General features: G+C 58.2%; 3 protein-coding genes across 4 annotated transcripts; 1 reads left to right on the top strand and 2 right to left on the bottom strand.

Annotated features, from left to right (window-relative positions):
- Positions 1-1,427: 1,427 nt before the first annotated feature.
- Positions 1,428-5,829, bottom strand: GALK1 (galactokinase 1). The gene is made up of 8 exons (XM_041486675.1): positions 5,591-5,829; positions 4,609-4,798; positions 4,175-4,294; positions 3,540-3,675; positions 2,964-3,145; positions 2,596-2,746; positions 2,263-2,425; positions 1,428-1,564 (listed from the first exon to the last, which is right to left on the bottom strand). Exons 1-8 carry the CDS (start codon positions 5,753-5,755, stop codon positions 1,493-1,495), a joined length of 1,179 nt encoding a protein of 392 aa, XP_041342609.1. The 5' UTR covers positions 5,756-5,829; the 3' UTR covers positions 1,428-1,492.
- A 259-nt stretch (positions 5,830-6,088) lies between these two features.
- On the top strand, positions 6,089-10,965 carry LOC121363898. Its single transcript, XM_041486678.1, has 5 exons — positions 6,089-6,624; positions 8,562-8,620; positions 8,727-8,762; positions 9,752-9,804; positions 10,075-10,965. The coding sequence occupies exons 1-5, from the start codon at positions 6,291-6,293 to the stop codon at positions 10,301-10,303; spliced, it is 711 nt and encodes a 236-aa protein (XP_041342612.1). The 5' UTR covers positions 6,089-6,290; the 3' UTR covers positions 10,304-10,965.
- A 2,676-nt stretch (positions 10,966-13,641) lies between these two features.
- On the bottom strand, positions 13,642-15,410 carry LOC121363899 (histone H3.3A). Of its 2 annotated transcripts, XM_041486680.1 has the most exons (4): positions 15,224-15,389; positions 14,662-14,803; positions 14,432-14,585; positions 13,642-14,346 (listed from the first exon to the last, which is right to left on the bottom strand). In XM_041486680.1, exons 2-4 carry the CDS (start codon positions 14,787-14,789, stop codon positions 14,218-14,220), a joined length of 411 nt encoding a protein of 136 aa, XP_041342614.1. In that variant the 5' UTR covers positions 14,790-14,803; positions 15,224-15,389; the 3' UTR covers positions 13,642-14,217. The 2 variants fall into 2 exon arrangements, with proteins under 2 accessions (XP_041342614.1, XP_041342615.1); XM_041486681.1 differs by having other exon boundaries at positions 14,662-15,410.

The following is a 15,410-nucleotide window of genomic DNA, read 5'->3' as shown; positions in this document are numbered from 1 at the left end:
CAGCTGATGTGGAGACAGTGAGATTTCGGGGAGAAGTTGGGTATCTTTTAAAAGACTTTTTGCTCAGCAGCGACATCCATAAAGGGACCTGTGATCGATCAGTAAACATCAAAGAAGAGCAGCCAGGCACTCCCACCATCCTGAACAAGTCTGGGACTCCTGCAGCCCCAGCTTCAGCTCCTCTCACACAGGGCTGGGCTGAGCTGAGCCCCTGCTGGGTTTGATGTCCCAGTGCTGGGCAGGATCCCTGGAGGCTCCCTGCCCTCTGCCAGGGAAAACAAGCAGTGTAAGCTTTCTCTGGTGTGTTCCAGCTGCATGAGAGCAGGCAAGGAGCAGCCACTGCTGTGGGTTAGAGCTTCCAACCAAAGCAGCAGCTGCCTGGGCCCCTGGCAGCATCACCAGCCTGCTTTGATCTCACAATGAACCTTGGCTTTTTTTGTGGTTTTCTTTATTTCTTTTTTTTATTTTTCTTTTGGACACTAAAGAAGAGCTCACCACCAACAGCTCCCTCTCATCTTCAGGCTTTTTATTTCACTGGGGGCAGGGATGTACATCTTTCAGCCAAAGATGGATGTGGGTGAATCAAGTCCACAGGAATCTCCATGACTGCAGAAGGAGCTGGGTCAGTTTTGAATTTGGCTCAAGAGATCCTTCACCAACCCTGAGGTTTTACTGTGCCTTCAAGAAGCACTTCTTTCTCCTGAGCAGGTGCCAGTGGCATGAGGCTGCCTCCTTCCCTGCCCCCTTCTTGCCTGGGGTTGGGATTTTCTTTCCTCCTGCTCAAGGACTCTGTGACCCTGTCCCTGGGCTTTGTGGTCCAGGGTCAGACACTGAGAACTGCCTAAAACGGGAGTTTCCCAAGCATTTTAACCAAAGATGATCCTGTTCTCCAAGAGCACAGCATGGCCCACAGCTGCTCTCCAGGAACTCTGGCCTTCCCCATGCACATGCACTAACCCAGGCCTGTCTTTTTAAATTTCATCTGGTTGTTGGAGCTGATGCTGTTTCAGCCTTTCCAAGATGGATACAGAGCAGGTCTTTGATCAGATGGCTTCCTCTTGCACTCAATAAATATTTTCTCTATATTCTGCCTCTTTATTGTTTTGGTTTTTTTTTTCATTTTAGAGTAAAATAAAAAATCCCTCCCCGCTTCCTGCTATCCTCCATCTGCAGCAGATGCAGGGCAGGGGCCAGAGGCAGATTCCCAAGCAGGAACTTCTGCTGCTCCTGCACTGCCATCCCCTCCTGTGAGTGCAGCTCTGCTGGCCTCCACAGCTCTGGTAATGGCTCCTTACACCAGTGCAAGCTGGAGTTAAACCAGTATCCTCTGAGGAACAGTCCCAAGTGATTTTGGCTCACAGGGGCACAGAACTACTTGCAAATGTTTTGCTTTATTAGGCAAATGGTGCAGATGGACAAACTGATCCCCTTGGGAAAGCCTTGGGGAGGGAGCAATGCCAGCCCAAGGTTCCCAGGGGCGGTGGTCACTCCTCTACAGGGGCAGAGCCTTTGCCCCTTCCGAGGGCTTGGTGAGGTAGAAGGTGGCCGTGCCACTGTATTTCTCCTGAAAAACAAAAGGAGCAGTTGAGTCTGGGGCTCTGGGGCTGGGGGATGCCAGAGCTGGGGGGAAAGGCCCTGCTGGTCAGTTCCACACTCACGCTACCTCCTCTCTTCACTGTACTGTAACTCCTGGTCATGTTTCCCATCTCCCACCTGGCAGAGGCCAAAGCCCTTCTGGTCTCCTCTCATTTCAGACACGCCTCTACCCCTTCTTTCCCCCTCCCCCAGCTATTTTCAGAGCACACCATGATCTCATAGAGCAGCAAAATATGCTCTGCCTTGTTCACACCCCCATTCTGCTGGCATTTCCAGCTACCTGTGCACACCAAGGTGCTGAGTTAGGGAACACTGGTGATGGCACTGAGATCTTTCCCAGGCTATAATGGCCAGTGTTCAGCACAGGAGTACCCAAGCTCAGCTCAGATCACTCTTCTGTGGATGGATTTGGCCTTCCTGAAGCTCCCCCAGCACTTTTTCACTCCCTTTCTCAATACAAAGGCGTCCTGGGGAAGGGCTCTGTGACTGGCACAGTACTGAACTGTCTGCAAGAGCTTAGTGACATCAAGAGACTCTGGGCCGTGGTTGGGCTCCACCAACCCCAAACCGCTCAGGAGTGACAGTTCAACAGCATCCCTGTGCTGTGCCCCTGAGAGGTCCCTTGGGATCTTTCAGTCAGTCTCCTGGGGTTTTTCCACCACCCACCTTGATGTGCTGCTGGGCTTTGTCTGCAGCCCCAGCTTCCAGCAGTGTCACCGTGCAGCCTCCGAAGCCTCCCCCGGTCATCCTGCTGCCATAAACCCCTTTGACTTCCAGGGCTGCTGCCACCAGCTGGTCCAGCTCCGGGCAGCTCACTTCAAAGTCATCCCTGGAGAGAGGAGAGCCATGCTCTGCCGTGTCCTGCACCCTGGGCACAACACTGCAGCCCTGGCAGCTCCAGCTCGTGTCCTGGTTCAGCCACTGCCGTGGCAGCGACGCTGGGTGCTGCAGAGCCCAGCTCTGCCTAGAAGGGCTGTCAGCATCCCCGGTCACCCTCACCTGAGGGAGTTGTGGCTCTCCACCATCAGCTTCCCGAAGGTCTTGTAGTCCTTGTGCTGCAGCGCCTGCGCTGCCTGTTCTGTCCGTGCTATCTCGCCGATGACGTGCCTGGCCCGCCGGAACACCTCATCCCCCAGGCGGCTCCTGGCCTCTGCAGAGACATTTGTGTCCCTGCAGCAAAGCCTCACAGCCTGCAGGATGCTGCAGGGCTGCATCCTGCAACCATCCTGTGCCAAAGCTTCTCTGCCTGCAGCACGCTCCCACCACGGGCTGTGCACCCACCCGGCCTGCCCCAGGGCTCAGCCACGGGGCACCAAGCTCTCGATGGCCCAAGGGGTGACCAGAGATAAGGAGAGGGCTGTCCCCACCTTCCAGCTCGGCCAGGGTGGCATCCCTGAGGCTGGACTTGCCGAGGGCTGCTGCTGCCTCCTCGCACTGCCGCCGGCGCGTGGGGTACTCGCTGCCCGTCAGCGTGTGCCGCACGTTGGAGTTGGTGATGAGCACGGCCAGGCTGGCATCGCTCAGCGGGACAAGCACGGTCCCCAGGGACCTGCAGGGAGAGCTCAGCCATGTGCATGCCCCCCTGCCCCCCCCGGCTCTCAGACACCTGAGGCCACGTAGCAGGCAGAGCCTGAACTACAGAGGCAAAGTCCAGCTGGTTTGGCATTTCACTCGAGCACTTCACTCCCTCCAAATATTAGTTTCATAATAGACCCTAAGGACGGCAGGAAAGACAGCCCGGGCAAGTAGCAGAAAGGTTGCAGGAGGAGGAATCAAGACCAGGAGGAATTAAAGTGCAGGCTGCCCCACCCCTATGATGAGGTTTGGGCTGGGTTCAAGGGTTAACCTCTCCCTGCACTCCTGCCTTCAGTTCATGGCCACAGGGCCAGCTCACCCCCAGCTGCCCAAGGAGGTGGGCACAGTACAGCAAGTTTGACCCTGACCTGCAGTCGATGAGCAGCGCGTGGCCCTCCTGGCCCATCACGGATATGAACTGGTCCATGATCCCACAGGGCATCCCAGCAAATGTGTGCTCCGCTTTCTGGCACGCCAGGGCCTTGGCTACCAAATCCCCATCGTCTGTGCCACAGCAGAGACACACAGGTTAGCAGCTCCTGCAACTTTGTCCCTTGTCTGGGAGCAGGGGAAGCAAACATGGAGGTAAAGGGTTGTTTTCCCATGGAATGGGGTTTTGCAGCTGCAGGAGCTTGCTGCTGCACCACTGCATGGCATCTATGGCAGCCTGGAGCCCAGATCCAGCTGGATGTGATAATTGACACTGGTGTTTCAGGTATCTTGATTTTTGGGGCTATTAGGGTGGGGAGAGGATGCTCCCAAGGGAACTTCCTCTCATCCCCCTGGCCAGCCCCAGGAGTGGTCCATGGATTTAAGAGGTCTGGGCAGGTCAGGCTGGATGAGCCAGAGGAGCCACACTGGCAGGGCAGTGCCACCTGGGGAGCTGTTACCCACTCACAGCAGCATTTTCCCAAGGGCTGTGGGATCTAGCTAAGGGCACCCCCCTCATCCCAGCTCCCACCTGGAAGCAGATGCCAGGGCCCAGGATGGGCTGCTGCCTTACCAGGGCAGAGCTGCTGCAGGAAGGTGTAGGTAGCCACCTCCAGAGAAGCCGAGCTGGAGAGGCCCCCGCCCAGGGGGATGTTACTGGCCACAACAGCACTGAAGCCTGACACAAGACCACCTGCAGGAAGAGAAGGGAGGAGGGGGGCCATGAGCCCCTGCAGGGCTGTGTGTGCCCCACAGCTCACAGGGAATAGCACAAGGAGCCCCTGTGCAACATTTCAGAACACAGGGTGACCCACAGCAGAGTGTGACCCTGCAGCCCCCCAAGCACAGGAACCTTGGTGCTGAGATCGAGTTTTCTGGAGCCTGGTCCTGGCAGAGCTGCAGGACTTCACAGACACTAGAAGAGCCCCTGGAGCACTCCCAAAGCTGGATCTGAACACCAGTTCCCTGCAAGGGGGGCTCTGACCCAGCCCTCAGCCCAGGCCTTACCCCGGTAGTGCTGGATGACGCCCTTGACGTAGTTGGCCCAGCGAGGCATCCCCGGGCTCAGGGAGCTGTTGGGACGGGGAGCCGGGAACTGCACCTTGTGAGGCTCATCTGCCTCTGCCGAGGTGGTGACGATGGAGATGGTGTCGTCCTGCGTGGGGCATCCCACCAGCACCGTGCCCAGCTGCAGGGCCTGGGGGTGGGGAAAGTGGGCTCAGACCCCGCAGCACCCCTTGGAGCATCCCTTCGGGTGGCAGGTGACAGCTGTGGCTGCTTCAGCCCACAGCTGGAGCATCCAAATGTTCTCTTGAACCCCCCAGAGCCCCCGCTGCACCCTCTGGTGTGGCACAGAATTAAACTTCCTGCCTATTTACTGACCCACGGGGTCAGTCTTCCCCCTGAACGTGCCTGACCCCCCAGCTCGGTGCCGGGTGCTGCTTGTTGGGCTCCGGGGGAGTGGTAACCACACCAAGAAACTTCGGGAAGTTTCCTTGCCTGCCAGGGAATTTAGCTGACCTGCTCCCACGCTCCTCGGCCTCACAGTAATTAGCTGTAGGTTTGATTTAGGACTGAGTGGGGACTTTGCCGCTGAGCCAAAGCAGCTCGCAAGGAGCAGGAAGCTCCTGCTGTTCTGAACCATCTCTGCTACCAAAACATCGCTCTCTGGGAACGGGAAGTTTGACGAGGCTGCAGAAAAAAGGCTTCAGCCTCTCGGAGAGGTGGCTGGGAAGAGAATCACATCGCCGTGAAGCCGTGAGGAGTCGGTCTGCAGGGGAGGCTGCCGCAGGTCCGGCTCCGAACCCCGAGCTCCCGGGCAGGGGATCCCGGAGGATCCCTCAGGCTCCTGGGTGGGGTATCCTGGAGGGAGCATCCTCACAAGGGGGTGGGAAGGCGGTGGCCGAGGACCCCCGGGCGGCTGCCAGGAGGACCCGGAAGGGTGACACGGCGAGAGCTCGGGGCCGGGACGGCAGAGCACGGCCCTTACCATGGGCAGCACGAAGCCATCGTTGTAGTCGGTGTGCTCTCCGATGAGGTTGACCCGGCCGGGGGCCCAAGCCGCTACCACCGCCGCACCCCCGAAAGCCTCTTCGTACGCCCGGCGAGCGGCCGCCAGCAGCGAGGACGAACCGGGCTCCTGCGGCTCCGCCATGGCCGGACTGCACCGCCCCTGATGGTCCCGCACCGCCCCTGATGGTTCCCGCACCGCCCCTGAGCACCCCGAACCGCCCCGGCAGCCCCGCACCGCCCCGAGCGCACCGAACCGCCCCGCACCGCCCCTGAGCAGCCCGCACCGCCCCGAGCGTACCGAACCGCCCCCGAGCGCTCCGCACCGAACCGAGCGCCCCACACCGCCCCCGAGTACCCCGCAACGCCCCTGATGGGTCCCGCACCGCCCCGAGCGCCCCGCACCTCCCTGGGAGCCCCGCACCTCCCTGGGAGCCCCGAACTGCCCCTGATGGGTCCCGCACCGCCCCGAGCGCCCCGCGCCGCCTCTTCTCACGGTCCTGGGAATCGCTGTTCGTGCACATCCCTACGGACAGGGCGAGCGCTCGCCCACACACGCCCCGTGTGTACCTGCGGCGGGGCCGGCACCGAAGATTTATGACACGTATATCCATATCCCAAAGCCTGTCCTAATACACGTACAGATAAATGCGTGTTTGTTTTGCACGTGTGTCTCATATATGCGGGTTCTGCCTATGCAATGCATGGAATTTATATGTCTGTACAGACCAATAGGTACATGTGTCACGGTGTTACACCTGTGTACATCGGCGCCTGTGCTTTCCGTTGAAGTACACGTACACCTGTGTGTGTGTGAGAGGTTCCCCCCGCCCGTGGGGCCGGGCTGCTCCGCTCCGCTCCTGGGGCGGGGCCCGTTCCCTATTCCTGGTTCCCGGTTCCCCGTTCCTGGTTCCCGGTTCCTGGCTCCCATCCAGCCGCCGTCGCGGGATCACCTGGCCCTGGGGGACGACGAACCCATGGCCAGGAAGGAGCCGCTGCTCAGCGCCCTTAAAGGTGAGCGTGGGGCCCTCCGGCACCTGTGCGAGCTTCTCCTGGCCGCGCACCGGTACCGGTCCGACCGGACCGACGGCGGGGCCTCGCTGGAGCTCCCAGGGCCAGCCCCGCCGCCCGACCTTGGCTTTGAGGAACTTTACCCGAATTCCTGCCCAGCGCAGCAGAGGCAGCCGGGGAGGGTCGGGCCGTGCCGTGCCGGGGTGCCGGACCCCCCAGTGGGGCCGTGCAGAGCTGTCCCCCCGGTACCTCTCCCCTTTCCCCGGGTGCCGGACCCCCCCGCGCGGCCGTGCAGAGCTGTCCCCTCGGTAGCTCTCCCCTTTCCCCGGCTGGGCACCCACGGGCGCCGCCGCTCTCTCTCCGCCCCGCAGGAGGGGTGCTGCGGCTGCGGGAGGGCGGGGGTCCCTGCACGGACACCTCGCCGCACCTCGTGTCCCTCTGCCAGCTGCTGGAGAGCATCCTGCGCAAGGGGCTCCGACGTGAGTGACCCTTCGTGCCCGGGCGGGCGGTGGCAGCGTCCCCGGGCCGGCGGCGAGGGGTCTGGCACTCCCTTTCTCCCGCAGAACCGGCCTGGGGCTTCCGCAGGCGGGATTACTGGCACTGGCTGGAGCAGCTCCCCGCGGGGACCAGCGGCCGGTGAGCGCCCCCGAGCTAGATTGGGGTGAAAATCCGAGCTGTGCTGGCGCCTGTCGCGACATGCTCATCCCAAAGACCCCCGGTGCAGGGAGGACGCTCCGGTGTGCTGCCAAAGCTGCTTCCCCTGTCCCCGAACAGGCCTGTCCCTCTGTCCGCCAGCATCCGGAGAGCCGCGGGCTGCGGGCGGACGCGGACGGCGCAGGGCCGCGGGCGATGCTTTCTGCGCTCTGCCCTGCAGGGGAAGGTGCTGGCGGAGGCCGTGGGGCAGCTGGCACAGAGTCCCCGACTCCTGGAGGTGGGCATGTGGGGGGGAGATGCTACCCACGGGCGGTGGGCTGCGAAATGCAGGCGTAACCTGGGCTATTTCACTGGCTTTCAGTTTTATGATCCAGGGAGCTCCGTCCTCGGCAGTGAAGATCTCCGGGGTAAGATGGTGGCTCGCCCGAGGCAGGATGCAGCCTGTGTTATGGCACTGCACTGCTACAGGGGAGGGGGAAGAGCCCACTGTGATTTTTCTAATCCAAACTTAGCACTGGAATCTAAATACATTGCTTCAGTGATGGGGAAAAAAACAAAAACAAAAAAAAAATCCCAAAAAACCGTGTAAATATTTAAACATGATTTGACTCCATCTAAGGTTTGCTTTAGTGGCATGGGATAGGAAAATTTCTTCTGAAGTATCTTCTATGTTATTCATTTGTACCAAGGATTCTGGCTTAAGCAGAGCCAGTCTGGCTTTGAGGGGAGGCCGTGGTGGATCAACCTGGGCTAAGGGATGGCACAGGGGTTTAAATGACCTTTACATTGCCTTGACAGGCTGCAGCACTCCCATCCACAGCCAGGCTCCTTGGGGGGCCAGGCCAGGGTGGAAGCCTTTAATCTTTTGATTATGATAAATAACCCCATGTTAAACCTGTACATCAATGGTTTATAAATCACCCGCGCTGCTGGTGCATGAGCAGATTGCAGACCTGGCAGTGTGATTGCAAGGCTTGTGTAGGAGAGCCTGGGCAGCTTTGATGGGCTTCTAACGGGAGAAATAGTCAGTGGCATTTGCAAATCTTCGTCTGAATTTTGGGAAAAAAGGTACCAAGCTGCACCTATGCCGGCAGCAGGAGCCTGGGATGAGCCTCCAGCAGCACTTGTGTGCATGGTGCTGGGATGTTCTCAAGGCCTCCCTCCCAGGACTCATTAGTTACACTGCAAATGGCTTTATTCTGTCCTCTGCTGTGCCCCTGTGAGGCTGTGGCTGCCAGGAGCCCAGCAGTGACACTGCCTCTCTCTCCATCCCCGTCCCTCTGCAGAGCCTTTCCTCTCGCTGCTGCTGGTGCTGACAGAGATAGATTTCTCCCTGGACCTGCAGGTGCAGTGGTGAATCAGTGGGGTGGTGACCAGCACAGGGCTGCCAGCGTGTGGCCCTGGCCCCTTCCCTGCCGGGACTGATGGTGCTGACACTCCTTTGTTTGCAGAATTGCAGCTTCTTGGACGAGAGCTGGCTGCTGCCGGTAAGAGCCCATCGCTCCCGGGAGCCGCTTCCGCCACCTGGCCCTCCCTGACAAGTCAAATGAGGAAGATAAGGAACGGTTTGGTGGGGAGGGATTGCCACGCACCCTGGGGTGAATTGGCTCAGGTTCACCAGGATGAGCAGAGCTGCCTCTGCTATGGAGGTTGGATCCTGCTGGGTACCTGTGCTGTCACCGGGAGCAGATTCCAGCATTCCCAGGAGTAAAACCAAGCAAGAGAAGTACCCAGGCCTAAATCGCTGATATAAGTGAAGTTTTCCCATGCTCCCTTCCCTGATTTCTTGCCAAAAAAAATCCCCATTTCCCTGGGCTGACACAGATTACGCATCAGTTGGTTTCACTCTTGGTTTGCTCAGTGAAACATCAGTGTGTTACTGAGAACAGCAGGGACGCCTTCATGTCTTTTAACGATGAAGAGCATCCCTCCACCACCTTTTAAACCCAAAAGAATCCCCAAAAAGCTCGAGGCAGCTTTGGGACTGGTCAAGGCATGCACTGAACCGTGGTGCTGCTGCAGAGCCTGGGATCCTGCTGGCTTTGGGGCATTTCTGCCAGCCAGTGCCCCCGGCCGAGCTGGCCGCGTCTCGAGCCCCGGCTAATGCGATGTGACAGTAAGTGCTGCTGCAAACAGCAGCGCCTTTGGGGAGGGGCAGCTGCGTCCCCCGGCTGCATGGGGACATGTAGGGTGAGGTAGGAGGGCTCTTCAATGAGTTAAGGGTTTGCTGTTGCTTTGCCGTCCCATCCATAGGGCAGCCTTGTCCCTTCAGGGTCTGGGCACAGCCAAATCCTGAGAGAAGACAGACAAGCAGCCACTGATGGTCCCAGCTCAGCCTGGGGCACTGGGACTTGCATCTCCCTGGGCTCCCAAAGCCCTGGGTTAGCATCAGTGTCAGAAATTATTCAGGGCATGGGGTCCCTTGGGTGTCCCATGGCCATTGCCAAGGGCACTGTCACCACCCACTCTCTTTCAGGTGTGCAGTATTTACGAGACAGTCCCGTGCAGAGCACTGGGGATGGTGCTCAGGTAGGAACTCTTGATCCTCCTCTCCACTCTCCAGAGGGATCTGGTTCCCACAGCACTGAAAATGCCCCAAAAAGGGAAATAAATATCCTGCTGAGAGCATTGGGGCTGTCTCGGGTGCTTTTCTCCCCATCAGCTCAGCCTTACCAGTATCTGCTGTCCATGAGGTGGCTTTTCCCTGCATTCGGTGTATGGGTGAAATGTCATGGATGGTACAGAAGGGGAGCCAGGCAGGCTCTCTGGGGCTGAGTTGAGGCTTGGCTGTACCCCCAGGTACGTGGACGGCCGAGTCTTTGTCACCAAGGTGCTCCCTGAGAGCCAGGCAGAGGTGGACGAGGTGGTGCTGGCCGGTGACATCCTCGATGAGATCAACGGCTGCTCGCTGAGATACGCCTCCCCCGGGCAGGTGGGTGGGGACAGAGGGCTTCTGTCCCCCTCTTCTGCCCCCTGCTCCCCTCTGCTCCTTCCTCCCTCTAGGCTGGAGCTGTGCTGCAGAGGCTGAAGGGACAACCGCTCACCTTGCGCCTGCTCCGCTGGCGGTGGCACCACGGGACGGTCTTTGAGCCGCTGCTGCCCTACCTGAAGGCCCTGAAGGAGAAGGAGCCCCAGTTCCAGCTGCAGCACAGCCCCCGGCACAGGGGCGAGGGGGAGCCCCGGCAGCTGCAGGGGGGCAGGTGGGTCTGTGCCATGGGCAGCCCCTGGGCTGGGCTGAGGGTCCTGGCACTGGGGTGGCACGGTGCCCACACTGTCCCTGATCTCTGCTCCAGGCTGTGGGGCCAAGGCTGCCCCCATGGCCTGGAGGTGAGGAGGGGAGGGGGCTGGGAGCATCTTCCCCTGCAAAGAGCAGCAGGAGGGAAGTGTGGGGTCCTTCCTCTGATGCCCCCCGAGCCCTTTTCTCCCCAGGCTGCTCTACAACCTGCGGTTCCTGGGCCAGACCAGCGTTGGGACGGTGAGGCTGTGGGGCAGAGACCTGCCAGGGAGTGAATCATCTCTTCTGGGGTTCTTTCCATGTGTCCAAGGGTTATTCCCTCCTTCCCATTCCATTTCAGTATGGTGGCAAAGAGGTGCTGGAGGGGGCCATCCCTGCCGTGCTGGAGAGGAACTTGGCAGCGCGGGTGAGCAGCAGGGCTGGGGACATCCTGGGAAGGGCTCTGTCAGAGGATGCAGGCCATGGATATTTTTTTTCCAGCTCCAGGTTCACTTGGCTTGGCTGAATATTTGCCACCCCATCACCCCTGTGGGGTTTTTTCAGGTCAGAAGCATCTCAGCAGCCAGGATAGGAAAGGGCATTAAGGAAAAAATGCAACCGCATGCAGGAAAGCACTTGGAAAACTCTGGGAAGGCTAAGCCTGATTCTGGGGGCGCTTTAGGGCTCAGGTCACTGCTGTTTGAGCCTCTGGGGATTGTTTGTGAAAAGATTTAAGTGTGGAAGCACTGGGTGGTGGGGAAAAAAGGGCAGCAGAGAGAAAATTTGAAAAAGCTGAGGCTGACTGTGCTTCATCGCGTCTGCATTTGGATAATCTCTGGTGAGTGTCTGATTAAAAACAGAGCTCAGGGCTGTGCTGATCGGGGCTTCTTCCCCCTCATCCCCCCTGCAGGAGGTTTTATTTGACGTGAAGGAGGCAGAAGTCCTTGTGCAGGAGAAGGCATCTTCCAAGGTGAGTGAGTGACATCCAAGGTCAGGGAATCTGGTGGCATGGGGAGCCCAGCTGGAGGCGTCCTGGGGACAGAATAAACCAGGAACGGGGCCGACAGGGCCTGACCACAGCGTCCCCTTCCCGTCCCCTGCACAGCTCCTGCGCCGCCATCCCTACCCCTCCATCTCCTGCGTGGGACGCTGCACGCGGAGCCCCAGGATCTTCGCCTTCTGCGTGCTGTGAGCGCTGCCCGCGGGCCCTGGCAGGGCCACAGGGGGATGTGGCTCTGGGAAAATGAGCAAGCCAGGTCCAGAGCAGCCACAGGGTGCCTGGTGCAGGGGGAGGCAGGGCTGGGCTCGGAGCTCTGCTGGATAATGGACGCGTTTCCATTTTTAGCTCTTCCCCCGAGAGCCCTGACGGGAGCACGTTTGACTGCCTGGTGTTTGCATCCAGTTCTGAGCAAGAATGCGAGGAAATCATCAGCAGGATCGGTAAGGGAAGGGTTTATGGCTTCAGCTACCATCAGTCACACCGTGGAATACCAGGAATTCTGTTCTGGTCCACCACATGCAGGATCTGACTTAATTCCTTCTGTTGAAGTTACTAAGATGAAGAGATATTTCTCTGGTGTGGGTTTTTTTTTTTTTTTTTTTTGTTTTTTTTTTTTAAGGACCACTAGACAATGATTTTATTTTAAGAAACAGCTTCTAGGCATACCCAGATGCTTCATTGTTTCCAGTAAGGACTTGGAGGAAATACCGTTTTCAAGGGATGTTATTTTAAACATACTTTTCTTGCAGGAGCTGAGGCTGCTACTGCAGCTCAGCACCAAACCAAGCATTCACACAAAAAAAAAAAATCCTATGACTTGGAATTTTTCATTTTCAATTGGCCTAAATGCAAGCTGTGTGGTTCTTCCTGAATTACATGGGCCACTGAGGACACTCAGATTTCCCATGGGGACATTCCCGGCAGGCAGGGTCCCTGGAGAGACCTGCCCAGGCGACTGACCTGAGATCACTGAGCCCCACCTGAACTGTGAGCCGGTGCTTAACTTTGTGTCTGAGTTGTGAACCTAATTACTTTGTATCAAAGGAATCTTTCCCCCTGCAGCTTTAGCAAGTAAAATAGGAGAATACTTGTTTAAAACCCATCCTTTCAGAACAGGACTTTTGCTGAGAGCCAGGGGCTGGAGCAGTGTAGGACAGGGAGGTGAGGAGGAGGAGGAGGCTGTGTGAGAAGGTGGGTGAGCAGTGCCTGTTTCTCCAGCTGCAGGATTTAAGCACACAGAGTGGTTTGTCTGAGGAAGGAGCACACCAAGGCACCGCTGTCCCAGCAGCAAACGAGGGGTGCAGGCCCTGCCTCCCAGAGCGACTTGGGATGGATTCCATGCTCTTCCTCACCATCGTGGTGGGAGAGCATGGACAGCCAGCTCCAGTTCACTCGAGTCTGGTGGGAACTGCTGCTACTCTTCCCCCAGAACAGCACACCACTTCCTTCCACTGGAATAAATCAAACCAGGCTGGCTCAACCACTTCCCTGTGCTGCTTTCTGTGACAGCTCCAGCCTCACCTGCAGAGCCTGTTCTGTGTCTCGGTGTTAATCACCCTGGGTCAGGAGCAGCCTGAGCATTCCTCCACCCCAGCCCAGCAGGGCCTGGCAGCTGAGGAACCCAGAGCGGCCTGAAGCCAAGGCTTGAGTTCCATCACCTTCCATCCAAAAGTCTGGATGGGAAATGAGAATCCCACCCGTGTGCTCAGCAGCCCCTGTGCTCCCAGGGTGTAAAATCAGCTGTGCCCCGTGCAGATCCAGGACCACAGAGCCCAATCCCATGGGAACGCTCCCCCCGCTGCTCGGGAACAGCCAGGTGGTTTTGCTTCAGCCAGACCAGTCATAACTCCAAAATAAACTTTCCCTGCATCCACGGGAAAGGAAGAAAGAACTGCAGAGCTCAGCTTGTACCCTGATTAGAGAAAAGCCCCCCAAAAAGCCACTGCAGCCTCGGCCAGTCCTCCTGGGCTCTGCTCCCTCTGGCCACAGCAAGGACTCAAGCCGCTCAAAATCTCCAAAACACTCCAGAAGTTCTCCATTCTGCTGCCAGCAGAGGTTCAGCTGCCCCAGCAGCAGCCCACGATTACAGCAATCTGTAGGAGGCAGAAGCTTCTTCAAGCCCATTCAAACCAAATGACAAAGACTCCTCACATGTGAATGTAAAACATTTAATTTAAAAATGTTGACACTACAATATATAAAATAGCTATTATAAATGCACATAGTGTATTCTATAGCTGCCAGGTTTACGTTTTTTTTAGGAAACTGTAAGTTACACTGTGGTTAAGACTTGTAGTTTCACCCTCTGAAGGAAGTCCACATTTGATCACAGTGATGCATGGTCAGACTAACAGCCCCAATTGTTAAACACTTGGATCAAGTCATAACCAGTTTTATTGCAAAAGGACCCTGTACACATTTATATCAATTCTAGTACCTTACAAGTTTATCTACCCAACAAGTCATTAACATACAGAAACATGCATGAGAAGCAAGAAAGAACACCCATCCCTTCTGCATATTAGCAACTTGTCACTCCCGAGCCCGAGGCTCAACATCACTGAGGTTTATGTGAACAGTCACTTTTAGCATTCATCCTGAGTGAAAGATGGAATGACTTAAGTACAAATGCAACATATTATAAACAATTTCTTACAAAAAAAGTCACAAATTAAAACCAAAGTATTTTACAGAATTAACTACAAAACACCATAAAAACAGCCTTCACTTAAGCCCTCTCTCCCCGTATCCTGCGAGCCAACTGGATATCTTTGGGCATGATGGTGACTCTCTTGGCATGGATGGCACACAGGTTTGTGTCTTCAAACAGACCCACCAGATATGCCTCGCTCGCCTCCTGTTTCAAGAGCACAAGAAATGTTGTTAAAAACCCCTCAGCGCAGCTCCCCCAGCGCCGCAGCCCAGCCGGCCCTCAGCAGTACCTGCAGAGCCCCGATGGCCGCACTCTGGAACCTCAAATCTGTTTTGAAATCTTGAGCGATTTCCCTGACCAGCCGCTGGAAGGGCAGCTTGCGGATCAGCAGCTCCGTGGATTTCTGATAACGACGGATCTCACGGAGCGCGACGGTTCCCGGCCTGGATGGAAGAGGGAGGAGGGGGCGGTGAGGCGGGGCAGGGGCTGCGGCAGCCGGGGCCGAGCCGAGGGCCTTACCTGTAGCGGTGAGGCTTCTTGACGCCGCCGGTAGAGGGGGCGCTTTTCCGGGCCGCCTTCGTGGCCAGCTGCTTGCGCGGCGCCTTCCCCCCAGTGGACTTGCGGGCGGTCTGCTTTGTACGGGCCATTTTTCCTCACTTACCTACAGAGACACACACGCGTGACACCGGGGCCCGGCTCTCCCCGGGACACCCAGGCCCGACGACGCAGCGGCCAATTCGCTCACGCTCCAAGCGCCCCCCTCCCCCGCCGCGGGCAGGCGGCCAGCGGCCTCCCCCGGGACGGGGAGGAGGAGTAACGGTTACCCCGCCGCCCCCGCCTCGCGGCCCAGCCGCTCCCCTCCCCGGGGAAAGCGGACTGAGTCACGCCGCCTCCTCCTTCCTCCCGGGCCGCTCCGGCGTTGGGGGGGGAGGTGCAATGGTGGGGGGATGGGAACCGGCCGTGACTCAGGGCACGTAGGCAAGGCCCGGCCTGTCCGCCGCGCTCCGGGAGAACCCAAGGCCACGAACGGCCGCGCAACACCACCGCCCGCTTCGAGACGCGCCCGCTGTCCGGTACTTACCGGTAGGAAGAGACGAAAGCGCCGGTGCCGATAGCGCTGCGCGCCGAAGCCTCTACGCTGTGCTGCTGCTGCCCGAGCCGCTCCTCAGCCGCCGCGCCGCTCACTGCGCCCTCCCCGCCGCGGGGACACGCACTTTATAGTGGGGGCGCGCGCGCGGCGCGGTGACGTCACAATGCCTGTAAGCAAC

The sequence above is a fragment of the Pyrgilauda ruficollis genome, unplaced genomic scaffold (genome assembly GCF_017590135.1).
Source record: "Pyrgilauda ruficollis isolate IOZ18807 unplaced genomic scaffold, ASM1759013v1 scaffold77, whole genome shotgun sequence".
Classification (NCBI taxonomy): domain Eukaryota; kingdom Metazoa; phylum Chordata; class Aves; order Passeriformes; family Passeridae; genus Pyrgilauda; species Pyrgilauda ruficollis.
This window is presented reverse-complemented; position numbering and strand designations above follow the sequence as displayed.